Source organism: Bison bison, unplaced genomic scaffold (assembly GCF_000754665.1).
Source record: "Bison bison bison isolate TAMUID 2011002044 unplaced genomic scaffold, Bison_UMD1.0 scf7180017864093, whole genome shotgun sequence".
NCBI classification, from domain to species: domain Eukaryota; kingdom Metazoa; phylum Chordata; class Mammalia; order Artiodactyla; family Bovidae; genus Bison; species Bison bison.
Window position 1 is genome coordinate 684371 of NW_011494665.1, and position 12511 is coordinate 696881.

Sequence of the window (12511 nt, forward strand, 5' to 3'; positions counted from 1 at the left end):
AAATTTTTCCTTTCTCGTATTTGTGCCTGGGACTAGTCAATGTCGGACCCCAAGCTATTCTCCGAACCCCAACAAAGCCAGGTAGGACTGAAGTCCCTTAGCTGCCCAGGGCCTGCTGGGAGGCAATAAGTAGAATACCACTCGAATCTCCAGAAATGGGCTCGCTCTGGGGCGGAGTTTCTATGGCAACCATATGGCTAGCCGGCCTCTCCGAAAGTTTCTCTGGGAACCACAGAGACTCAGTTCCAGCGTGCATCTCTATGGTTTCCACAGCCTAGAAGGGTCGAAACAGCACTTCCGGGAAGATGGCTGCGCACAAGTCACGTTTGTCACATGTTTCTGCGGAGAGGACCTCGCAATGACGGTAAGGGGCTACAGTCCCCCGAATGGTGACTGTCATAGCCCGGGCTCAGGGGCAAATGTGACAGAAAGGGAATAGTTCTACTCAAGTGAAGCTGCGGTCGGAGGGCTGGAGTTTTAACCTCCACAGGAAGGAACCCTAGGGAAAGGAGCCAGCTCTTAAGAACCTCTGTAAGAATGGTAGCCCAGGGCCCCTTCTCCAGAAAACTCACGTTGACTGGAAAGAAGACAGTTCCTGAAAATGTGCTCCCAGCCTTCGCAAAGACTGCGGAGCACAGCCTGAGATCTAGCTTCTGTCCACAGTTACCTGTTCTAGGTCGGTTAAGGAAATTCCTACCTGTGTCATTCAGTTCAACAATTAAGGACTGAACGCATTCAGGAGCTGCATTAAGTGCATCAGGGATTGCAGAATAAGACTAAGCATAGGCTGTGGTATATAATATAATTTCGAATTAATGCGACAAGGCATAGGCTGTGGTAAGTCTTAGAGTTTAAAGCGTAAATGGCTATGAACCTGTGTGTAGTGATTGAGAACACCAGTTCTGGAGTGCCTGAGATCCTAGATCCGCTACTTAACCAGCTATTTGATTTGTGCAGGTAGCTAAACTTCTCAGTGCCATTTCTTCAGTTGTAAGTTAAAACACCTTACAGTAAAAACAGTAAAAACACCTTCGAATTCGCTGGTGGTCCAGTGGCTGGGACTCTGCACCTTCACTGCAGAGGGCTAGAGTTCAGTCCGTGGTTGGGGAACTAAGATCCTGCAAGGAACCTGGGGCAGCCAAAACAAAAACCCAAAACACCTCCCTGTGGGGTTGTTGGAAGGATTAAATGAGATAATATGTGTGAAACAGCAACATGCTGGCACTGAGTAAATGCATGTTAGTTGTTTTTGTTATAATAGATCAGAAATAACTTATGAGAAGAGGCAGAGTTTTGAAATGTCCTTAAAGCCCTCTGTGTTTGAATTTTATTTCTCTTGCAGTATCAAGAAGCAGGATAGGGCAATTTCTTCACTCAATGCTTCTCTGTTGGGACTCTCAGGGTGAAAGTTATGTTTTCAGGTAATCATCCTTCAAAGTAGAAGTGTGAACAGAAATGTGAGTCACCCTAAATTTGCTACTTTTCATATCTAACCAGACTAGTCATCATTCTTAAGCTTAATATGTAATGTTTAGGAGGGGTAGGTAACTTAACGATGTGTCTGATTTTTTTACTAGCGTACTTAGTAAACCTTAAACACAAATGAAAATTTTAGCTTTCAAAGTCCTCACTTGGGGACGCTAGAGGATTACTCCAGTAGTGCCGTTGTTGTTGTTCAGTTGCTAAGTTGTGTCTGACTCTCTGCAACCCCATGGACTGTAACCCAACAGGTTCCTCTGTCCATGGGATTTTCTAGGCAAGAATACTGGAGTGGGTTGCCATTTCCTTCTCCAAGGGATCTTCCCAGACAAGGGAGCAAACCTGCGTCTCTTGTATTGGCAATCTGATTCTTTACCACTGAGCCATCAGGGAAGCCCTAGTTTTGCCATTAATCAACTTTTAAAATGGTTCTGCAATGCCTCTAATAAGTGATCTTAATACAAAAGTTAACTTTAGTAACTCAAAGCAGCAGTGATTGTCTTAGTTTTGAATGTCTGTGTAATAAGCCATCTTAACCATTTCAAGGCAGATTTTGATATATAAGTTCAGTTCAGTTCAGTCGCTCAGTCGTGTCTGACTCTTTGTGACCCCATGAACTGAAGCACTCTAGGCACCAACTCCCCGCGTCCACCCAAACCCATGTCCATTGTGTCGGTGATGCCATCCAACCATCTCATCCTCTGTCCTCCCCTTCTCCTCTGGCCCTCAATCTTTCCCAGCATCAGGGTCTTTTCAAATGAGTCAGCTCTCCGCATCAGGTGGGTTCAGCTTCAACATCGGTCCCTCCAATGATGGCATTGGATAATGGCATTGCGGAGTCCAAAAAGGAGGAACACCTGAATGACTATAAAGAAATGCAGCTACAGTGGGTCCTTGAACAGCATGAGTTTGAACTGCATGGGTCCACTTAAATGTGGATTTTTTTCAATAAATACTACAGTAGTACCATTGTGGTTAGTTGAATCCTGGCATGTGGAAGGCTGAGTATAGAATTTGGGTTTTGGTTATCAATGGCAGGTCCTAAAACAAGTCCCTCGCTGATAACTAAGGGATGACTTGTAGCTGGGAATGTAATAGAAGCAGGGCTACTATACAGTCATGCATCCTGGGCTCATATTTCTAGCTGCATCTCTTACCAGCTGTATAAGAAGCCAGGCAAGAAACCGAGACTTTATTTTTCTCCTCTATAAAATAAGGATAATATCTGTCTTACAGAACTGTCAGGGTTAAATGAGACAGTATAATAGTATGTGTAATCCTCCTGTTAAATATAAGAGCACCTTTCCAAGCTGGACAGTTTCAAAAAGGGTGCTCCAACAAGATGGAAAGACCGTGGTGGTGAAGCCCCCACACCAAGTAAGAGGACAGTGTAAATGCTGGGCACAGGTATAGGATACAGGCTCTATTAAGCACTGCTGTCTTATAACTGGAGGAGGAGATGGCAACCCACTCCAGTAGTCTTGCTGGGAGAACCCCATGGACAGAGGAACCTGGCGGGCTACAGACCAAAGGGTCACAAAGAATCACACAGCTGAGCACAGACAGACATCACTCAGGTTAACAAACATCTCATTGCTTTGCTTTGTTTTTAACATGGTAATAAATCATGGGAGATGTTGTCAGGTAGCGGTAAAGAGTGGGAATTCTGCAGACCAGCTGCCTGAGTTTGAATTCTACGTGCATCAGCTGTGTGACCTTGAGCAAGTCACCTAACCTCTTTAGGCTTTAGTTTCCTCATTTGTACAAAAGGGTAGTAATACTTTCCTGAATGCAAAGTTTAGGAAATCTTCCTGGACTGGGACGATTACATGAAATGATCCGTGCAAAGCTTAGCAAAGCGTGTGGTGCGCTCTCCATAAATTTAGGTATTATCGTTAATATTGGTCCTCCTTGACTTTCAGCATGTTGACCTCTCAGTGGTCAGGGAGCTCCCTAAGGACCAGGCCTCCCAGCTCGGTCTCTGCTTCAGCTCCAGGAAAGAATTCTTCTAAGAGCAGTCAGGACGGATTTGGTACATGATTTGAGCACTTTCTCCTCTGCTCTTAAAGGGATGACAGTGACTGCTTCTTCTCCAGTGAGAGCCTGAAGATAGTGACTTTTCTCACCATGAGTATCACCCCCGAGGTCAAGAGTCGGGGGATGAAGTTTGCTGAGGAGCAGTTGCTAAAGCATGGATGGACTCAAGGTGATTCCCGTGGGGCCCCTTCCACATCCCCCAACTCCCTCACTACCCTGTGCCCAGGGGAGAGGCATTATCCTGGATTAACCTCTATGTAGTCTGTTCAATGGAAGAGGAAAAGTTAAAGAGAAAATTTGCAGAAGAAAATTGCTGACATTTCCAGAAAAGGGAAGAAATATGACTGTGGCTAGTGAGAAGGAAGTGGCTGAGAGAACTGGGAATGGGAAAGAGACGACCTCTGTCCTGAGAGAATTATGGGAAAAGAGAGTTTGGGCTCAAAGACATGCAGACCGTCTGGAGAGGTACTAGAAAGAGTGAACTGGGAGGGTTTCTGAGAGGGACAGGGCACGCCCAATGCTAGGTGTGTGGAATGACAAGGAGTGGCATGTGCCAGGGTTGCTTTGTGAGGGCTTAGGGCAGGCAGTGGAATAAGCCAGGTCATTCGCTGTCTTCTGCAGGCAAAGGCCTGGGCCGGAAGGAGAATGGTATCACCCAGGCCCTCAGGGTGACGCTGAAGCAGGACACTTATGGGGTAAGACTGGACAGACTGCGGGAGGTCAGTGGGGATGGGAGATGGGGGCCTTGAAAATAGGATGAGGGAGGGGAATGACAAGCCCTGAGTTCACATTTCTCTGGCAGGTGGGACACGACCCTGCCAAGGAGTTCACAAATCACTGGTGGAATGATCTGTTCAACAAGACTGCAGCCAACTTGGTGGTGGAAACTCGGCAGGTATAAGCTCTAATAGTAGGCATGTAAAACATGAGGGCCTGGGACACGTGGGGGTGAGGGTGACATGGCATCCACTCACACATACTTCCCCCAGGACGGAGTACAGATAAGACGCCTATCTAAGGAGACCACCCGCCAGGATCATGCCAAGCCCAACTTGCTGTATCAGAAGTTTGTGAAGGTATTAGAGGCTGGGGGTGAGAGGGCTCACCCTTTTCCCTTCCCTGGTCTCTTGGGGTCTGAACAATTGCCTTGCATGCCCTACCTGTTCTCAGGACTGTCCTAAGTGGGGTCCTGTGACTAACCTCGCTGTTGCTGACCCAGACTGCCCAGATCCTCAGCAAGAATTGAAATCTTCAGGCTGCATGGATCCCTGCCATCTGCTGAGGGGGCTGCAACAGGGAGTGGGAGGTGGGGGACAGTCAGGAGCTGCCAGAGGAGACCAGGGCGGGGACATCTATTTCAAAGGACTTAGAAGCCAGAGGAGACCTGAGAGATTATTGGACCCATTGTCTTTTATTTTGCAGATGTGGCCAGAAGGGGGCAGGTGGCTCACTGAAGAGCCCACAGGTGGCTAGTAACAATAAAAACCTCTTCTAGCCAAGAACTAGAACCCAGGTGTTCAGACTTCCCTTTTCTGGCGTGCCAATGGAAGGGAGCTGACATTTAACCATCTTCCATTACCTGCTTAAGGGCTCTGCATGTTATCCAGCAGATCTCTCCCATTCATCCTGTGGCCATCTTCAGCCCCAGTTCAGACCATCATCTCCTGCATGATTTCTTTCACAGCCTCATAACTAGCTAGGCTCCTCACTGTAGTCTCAATCCCCATGCCAATCAGTTCATCCTCCACAAAGCATCCAGAGTGTTCTCTGTAAAACACAAGTTTCACTGTGTCACTGGCTCCTCCTTGACCTAGGATGACACAGTCTACAGGTGTCAGACTGACTCGGATGGCCCTTCAGGCCTTGTCCTCGCCTTCTTCCCTAGCCTGTTTCTTGCCACTTCTCAGGACCTCTATCTACGCTTTAGCCAGATTGATTCTGAATCTTTTTCAGGTACCGTGTTTTTTCACCTTCAAATTTTTGCATATGCTCCCTCTGTCTGGGACATTCTGCTTCCTTTACCTGCTGACCTTTTCCTTGTCTTTCAAAGCCAAGTTAGTTGTAGGAACTATTCCCCAAACCCTGAAGCCTGAGTCAGGTACCCCTCCTCTGGCAGAGATAATTGTTGTTCAGTCACTAAGTCATGTCTGACTCTTTGGGGACACTACGGACTGTAGTCCGCCAGTATTTTCTTCATAGTTGCCTACGTTCTGCCACATCTCCTTCCCTGTTAACCACGTAGGATCTATGTTGGCTGCACCCATTTCATTCTTATTCCACTCTGTATCCCTAGCCTTTTAATCCATAGTAGGTTCTTAACCTGGTTAAATAAAGAACTGTGCATAGGTATTGGGGCAGGGTCAGGGGGCGCACAGGTTGTGAAAAGAACCATCTTTATTGTCTGTTGCTAGAACCATAAGATGACCGCCAGGGGGCACTTGTCCCACTGTAAAGACCTGATGACCCAAGCACTTGTCCCTCCCTTCTCCTTGTTTTGCCCACTAGCTAGCTGGCTGTGGGCCAGGGAGCCAGGACTGCGCCTGCCCCACCCATTCCCAACTGCAGCCCACTTCCTGCCCAAGTTGACATATGCAGGTTGGCACACCTCTCTGGAGGTCTGTAAGGAATGACGTCGGGGGCTGACAGATTTGTGCCTCTGGCTACTTGAGATGGTGGTTGGGAGTGGTTTCCAGAGGGAAGTGGGATGACGGTGGTGTTGAGTGGGCCTTGTCCATCCCCACAATTCCTCCTTCTAGACGGCCACACTGACTTCAAGTGGGGAGAAGCCAGACAAGGACTGGGAAAGCTGCAGTGATGACGACAGCCAGGAGCCCAAGCCTCCAAATGTGTGAGACTTCTTTCTAGTGCTGGGGCATATGGGAGGAGATGCCTTCAAATCTCAGAAGAAAGGACCAGTATAATGCTTGACTGTGGTCTTCTTGGTGGGTGGAACTGTTGTACTAATCTTTGGCACTTCCAGGTTCTAAATAGGAACTCACTGGTGAATGTTTTAGAGGGAAGGAGAGGTCAAGCCTTTCCACCACTTGTAATTCCTGATTCCCACCCCTCTCCAACAGTCTGACCGATGAGATGCTGCTCCAGGCCTGCGAGGGACGAACAGCACACAAGTAAGTAGTGGTTGGCTTCTTGGGCTCCCTTCTGTTCTCCCCATCACAAGCCCACCATTGAGGGTGGCCTGTGCCACTCTTCACCCCAGAGGAAATGATTCCTACTCTTTGCCCATTTCTGAAGCTGCCTGAAGATAGGTAGCTCCTCCTTACCAACTTTGCCTGATTAGGGAAAGATTAGGCCTCTTTTCCCTGATAGCCTCCCTCTGACTTGCTGCTGCTACTGCTGCTGCTAAGTCGCCTCAGTCGTGTCCGACTCTGTGTGACCCCTTAGATGGCAGCCCACCAGGCTCCCCCGTCCCTGGGATTCTTCAGGCAAGAACGCTGGAGTGGGTTGCCATCTCCTCCAATGCATGAAAGTGAAAAAATAAAGTGAAGTTGCTCAGTCGTGTCCGACTCCTAGCAACCCCATGGACTGCAGCCCACCAGGCCCCTCCGTCCATGGGATTTTCCAGGCAAGAGTACTGGAGTGGGTTGCCATTGCCTTCTCCCCCTCTGACTTGGGCCCCATCTATTTCAGGGCTGCCCGTCTTGGGATCACAATGAAAGCTAAGCTTGCTCGCTTAGAGGCCCAGGAGCAGGCCTTCCTGGCTCGGCTCAAAGGCCAGGACCCTGGGGTCCCTCAACTGCAGTCTGAGAGCAAGTCCCCCAAAAAAAAGAAAAAGAAAAGGAAGCAGAAAGAGGAGGAAGAGCCTACAACAACTGAAAGGAGTGCAGAAAAGTACTCAGAACACACTGACGAGAGCATCAGAAAAAGCAAGAAGAAGAAAAGACGGCATCAAGAAGAAAGAGTCACAGATGAGAGAGAGGGCACAGCCACAGAAAATGAGGAAGAGACCATAAGAACAGGTGGGCTTGGGGAATTGAAAAACAGAGAGCACATCGACTGGTCCTTCAGGAAAAAGAAGAGGAGGGGGCAGCACCATGAAGAGGAGAAGGCGGAGCTGGCGGTCTTAGATAATGAGGGAGGCAAGGTGGCTGTCAGTGGAGTTGGGACAGAGGAAGCAGAGAGGAGAGTATACACTCACCCATGTGGCAGAAGCAAGAAGAGGCGGCAGCATGAGGAAGAAGACTTGAACACAGAGGATGAAAAAGTTGAAGAGGCTCTCGTAGATAGTGGGACCAGAGAAGCAGAAAGCAGATCGTGCAGTGATCAGAAAAGGGGGAGAAGCAAGAAGAAAAGACGGCAGTATCAGGAGGAGGAAGTCTTGGATGGACCTGGAGTCAACACTGCGCAGAAAGCAAAAAAGAAGAAACAGAAGAAGAGAGACTGAAGGCCAGGCCACGGCGGGGCCCAACTGATGCCCCTCCAGGAGCTGAGGCCTCAGGGGCCTGAGCTGACGCAGTCTTAGGCACCCTCTCAGCGAGGAGTCCCTCCTGAAGAGGAGTCAGCTGCGGAACAGCAGTCCGCTGAGAGGAGAGTGGTAGTGCCGTGTCTGAGTCAAGGGAGAGGCAAGTCCCCCTTACAGCATCTAACCCAGAGATGGTGCACTCAGGCACCTGCAGGGGCCAGGCAGCTAAGGGACCAGGATACGGGGAGCTGTGGCAATGGGAATGCAGACATCTGAAGAGACATCTTGGCTAAAAGAAGCTGAAAATGTAGATCTATGGAAAATATACTGACTTTTTATTTTGAAGGCTAAGAAAAACATGTAAATTCAGCCCATAGATTGCCAGTTTCTAACTATACCAAATTGAATAAACATCAGCTTGGTCTTCTAGCCTGTAGATAAGTTGTGACTGTCATCTCCATTCTCAGCCCGGGAAGGTCTTGAATACAAACTAGTTTCCTTAGAGGCCTCTGAAGAAATTCCTTCTAAGTCTGGTAGTCTTGCTATGCTGTTAAGTGAAAAGAGAGAGTTCACAGAACCTCACTCAGCTCCCTGTCTGCATCCCTAATAAGAACTCTGTGCGTGTAAAGGACGCATACCTCAGCTGGGAGCCTTTTTCAGCATCTTAAAATCAACTGTCATTGCCCCCAAATGCCATAGAAACCTCTCATGCATATTGTTCTCCCAGAGAGAGTGCACCATCTCTCCAGAGTTGCTCTCTGGCTGTGCCATCTCTTAACCGTTATTGTCAGAAGAGCTCCTAGGACTCCACAGTTCTGGGAGAGAGGCACTAAGTCTTTATTGAAAAGAATGCCCCCCACCTTCTCTCACTGCAGACGATAGACACATTCCGTGTCAGGGTAGGGTGGTAGGTTCAGCTGGTACTTCTTTTCCAGAGCAGGTGGCACGAAGCGACCCCCCAGGTAGTGGTAACGACCAGTAAACTGGGTTGCAGACTTTTTGGGTGCTGTCAGGGAGATGAGCAAGTCTGGCTGGATCCCTCCAGAGCTTCCCTTCTCCACGTCCCATCCTGAAAAGGTGGTGGTAGTCAGAGCAGAAGGGACCAAGATGTCCAGTCCCCTTCCACACCTTGCTCTGGTCTAATCTTAAAGGAGTGGGAAGCCCCCTGGGTCACCCCATGAGGAAATCATGTCCTTGGAGCTGCACATACTCCTGGGCTCTGGTCTCACAGTCAACATATAAAGGGCATTCCTAAACTCTTTGTTCCTCAGCCATACTTTGGCTCTGTTCTGCACCTCTAGACTCTGAAATCAGAAACCTTGAATCAGAAACAAGAACTCCTAGGTACCTACCTACCTCAAGACAGGGCAGGGCCCTGATCCCCCCAACCTCCTTGAACCCAGCACCTGATGGAATGTCGATGCTTGCAATGGGCACAGTGAGTCCATTCAGGACACTCAGGATGCTGCGGAATGGCTCCCGAACCTCACCCGTGAAGCTGAAGCCAAAGATGGCATCCACCACCAGCTCATACAGTTCATCAATCAGCATCGGCTGTGGTAGAGCAGGAGAAGGAGAAGATGTCACAGCTAGCAGCTTCATAAAGAACCCTTAACAGAAAAGGGCTGTCCTCTGTACCCAAAGGCCATAGGCACAGGGAGAATTTTTAATCTCATTCTAATGGCATTCTGAGGCCTGGAGTTCAGTGCAAGTCACTGATTGAGGCCAAGCTGAGTCCAGTCACATTTTCCGCTCTGAGTGTCTGCCAACCACTGGAGAGGCTACAGTGTAGGACAGCCTGAGACCTGGAGTCAGGAGGGACAGGCTCTGGCCTTGCCTCTGCTGTGAACTGATGTGTGACTTTGGACAAATCACTTAACCTTCCTTTGCACCTCAGTCTCTTCATCTGTAAAACGTGCTAAGGAACTTTAAAACGTTCTCAAGTTACCCACTCCTAAATCCATCATCTGAAGAAAGGGTTTAGGATAAGGATAAGGTAGTCACTTCAGTTCCCAAGAGGGGCACATAATGTATTTACCACATGCTAGGGGAAGAGGAATTGGCTACAGTGTGAAAAGAGTGACCAGGGGAGATTAAGGGGAAATAAAGCTTTATTTATTTCCCCCGGCAACTCATAAATGGAGCACACCCTATGACACCAATTCCATTCAGGTAGCATACTTTAAGCACCTGTGTCAGGCACTCTCCCTGCCCTCTAAGAGTTAATCTAGAGAGGAAGAGTCCTAAGTGAGCTCAGCCTGGAAAGGTGAGGGAAGAGCAGGATGCAGGCAGCAGTACTGAGGAGGGCAGTGAACAGGAGCCACCTACCTCTGGGGGCATTTCACCAAGGAAGGGGATGTCCATTTTCTGGCACTGCGTCACCAGTGCAGTGAAAAGTGGCTTGTTAGGCCTTTTAGGGTAATAGATGGTTGGCTGGTAGCCCTATGAGGAAAGGAAGGGGGTTAAGTCAAGCCCAGGTCTTGGAAACCTCTCCCCCACAGCCCTTCCCTGCGTACTCACAAAGAGTTTGAGGTGTCGAGCACAGACCAGGCCATCTCCTCCGTTATTCCCAGGGCCACAGATGACCAGGACGGTAGGGGGGCTCCTGGACAAGGACGTGGGGGGATATGCCTGAAGGCAGAGTCAAAGGGGATTCAGAGGGGACTCTGGGCAGTGACAGACCAGGCTTGGCCTGGCCGTCCCTCCCCTCACTTCGTTGTGCCTAGGCCAGGGGAGCTTGTACAATGGCTTGCCCCAAAGGTCGAGAGTTGTGCCACTGACCTTGGCAATGGCTGTGGCACAGCTCAGACCGGCCAGCTCCATAAGTTGGTCCACGCTGAACTGGTACTCATTAAACAGCTCCTGGTCCACGGCTTGGGCCTCCTCCTGGCTGAGGAAACCCACGGCCTGAGTCCCCACCCCTCAGGTGCTCCCTCGCGCGGGCGGCGCTGCCGCCCCAGGTCCCGCCCCCTTGGGTTCCACCCAAGTCCTACGCCCCGCTTGCCCGCTCAGAACCTCGCCTACCTCAGGTACTTCACTGCTGAACTCGCCATGACTTCTGAGTCCCCGCGGCCACCCGAGATCAGTCGCTGCGGTACCCACCAGGTGGCTCCTGCGCGACAGGAGCCGGCCTGGACTCTGACGCGTGACAGGCGCGAGCCTGCAACCAGCAGCCCGAGCCCCAGAAGCGCCCGCAAACCGGACATCCAGCTAGCCAGGAGGGAGCCCTCCGACCCGCCCGGCGCATGCGCAGCACTTAGCCCTGCCCCCGAGGGGCCGGGCCCGCACTCACCCTTGCCGGAAGTGGTCCTAGGACTGGCAACTCCGCCGCTTCTCCTCGTGTTACCGTGTGCGCCAACGCCCGGGTGCCTTCCCACCCCGGCCCCGCCTCCGTCAGGGCGTCCGGTCTTACGGTCTGGGTCCCTGCCCATCGCCGAAGCATTTTCATATTGCCTCACAAATGACCCGAAGTGCTTTGCTCTCAAGCGCCCGTCGGTAATAATTCGTCATTTCTTCATGTTTTTGTGTAGCAGTTCTGTTACTGCTAAGCTGTACAGCACAGCAGTTAACCCGGGTTCCTGCCCTACCACTTACTGAGTGAACTTGGCTCTCCAGATTTGTTGCCTGTCTATAAAATGGGATACGAGTACATATGGGGCTGTATTCCATGCAAAGCCGTAGACAGCGTCAGGCACATAGGGCTCAATAAGTGAATGTTCTTATTAACACTACTAAGCGTTTCATATAACTTGGGACCCCTCTCCCCACTCAATTAGCCTCGCCTATCTCTGCTTACCTGGCTTCCCAGGTAAAGAACCAGGTAAAGAATGCAGGAGAAGTAAGAGAGGCGAATTGGATCCCTGGATGGGGAAGATCTCCTGGAGAAGGAAATGGCAACCTACTCCAGTGTTCTTGAATCCCACGGACAGAGGAGCCTGGCAGGCCACAGTCCATGGGGTCACAGAGTCAGACACGACTTAGCGACTAAACAACAACAGGATCGAGGGGGGTGTTTTTATGCTAGTTTATTCTTTTTCTGTAACATGAATTCCATTCCTGGCTAGTTTACTGAGAAAAGCAAAAATCCCTCCTACTTTAAAAGAAAAAATTATTTATTTCGGCTATGCTGAGTCTTCATTGCTGAGTCTGAATAAGGGTTTTTCCTTATTCACAGCGGGGGGCTGCGGGGGGGGCTACTCTAGTTGGACTTTTCATTGCGGTTGCTTCTCTCGTTTCAGAGTCCGGGCTTTAGGGCGCTCAGGCTTCAGTGGTTTGCGATTCCTGGGCTCAGTAGTTGCGGTTCCCCAGCTCTAGAGCACAGGCTCAGTAGTTTCGGCACGTGGGCTGAGTTACTCTGCGGCATGTGGGATCTTTCTGGACCAGGGATCGAATCCATGTCTTCTGCATTGGCAGGCAGATTCTTTACCACTGAGCCTCAAGAGAAGCCAGAACCCCTCTTACTTTTAAGTATTCCTCTGATGCTGTGTAGTGAGTGCTGTGCTCAGTCGTGTCTGACTCTGCAACCCCATGGATTGTAGCCCACCAGGCTCCTCTGTCAATGGGATTTTTCAGGCA

At 50.0% G+C, this 12511-nt stretch overlaps 2 protein-coding genes across 5 annotated transcripts; one reads left to right on the plus strand and one right to left on the minus strand.

Annotated features, from left to right (window-relative positions):
• The first annotated feature begins 295 nt into the window (after positions 1-295).
• Positions 296-8372, plus strand: GPATCH4 (G patch domain containing 4). 2 transcript variants are annotated; one of them, XM_010838225.1, is made up of 9 exons: positions 296-364; positions 1343-1421; positions 3549-3685; positions 4138-4211; positions 4319-4411; positions 4506-4592; positions 6273-6364; positions 6594-6644; positions 7165-8372. In XM_010838225.1, the coding sequence occupies exons 1-9, from the start codon at positions 334-336 to the stop codon at positions 7916-7918; spliced, it is 1398 nt and encodes a 465-aa protein (XP_010836527.1). In that variant the 5' UTR covers positions 296-333; the 3' UTR covers positions 7919-8372. The 2 variants fall into 2 exon arrangements, with proteins under 2 accessions (XP_010836527.1, XP_010836528.1); XM_010838226.1 differs by lacking the exon at positions 1343-1421 and having other exon boundaries at positions 299-364; positions 7165-8362.
• On the minus strand, positions 4882-11195 carry APOA1BP (apolipoprotein A-I binding protein). Of its 3 annotated transcripts, none has more exons than XM_010838223.1 (7): positions 10961-11195; positions 10718-10826; positions 10457-10567; positions 10265-10378; positions 9343-9490; positions 8797-9005; positions 4882-5283 (listed from the first exon to the last, which is right to left on the minus strand). In XM_010838223.1, exons 1-6 carry the CDS (start codon positions 11140-11142, stop codon positions 8803-8805), a joined length of 867 nt encoding a protein of 288 aa, XP_010836525.1. In that variant the 5' UTR covers positions 11143-11195; the 3' UTR covers positions 4882-5283; positions 8797-8802. The 3 variants fall into 3 exon arrangements, with proteins under 3 accessions (XP_010836525.1, XP_010836526.1, XP_010836524.1); XM_010838224.1 differs by lacking the exon at positions 4882-5283 and adding an exon at positions 6383-6620; XM_010838222.1 differs by lacking the exon at positions 4882-5283 and adding an exon at positions 8251-8483.
• Between the last annotated feature and the right edge of the window lie 1316 nt (positions 11196-12511).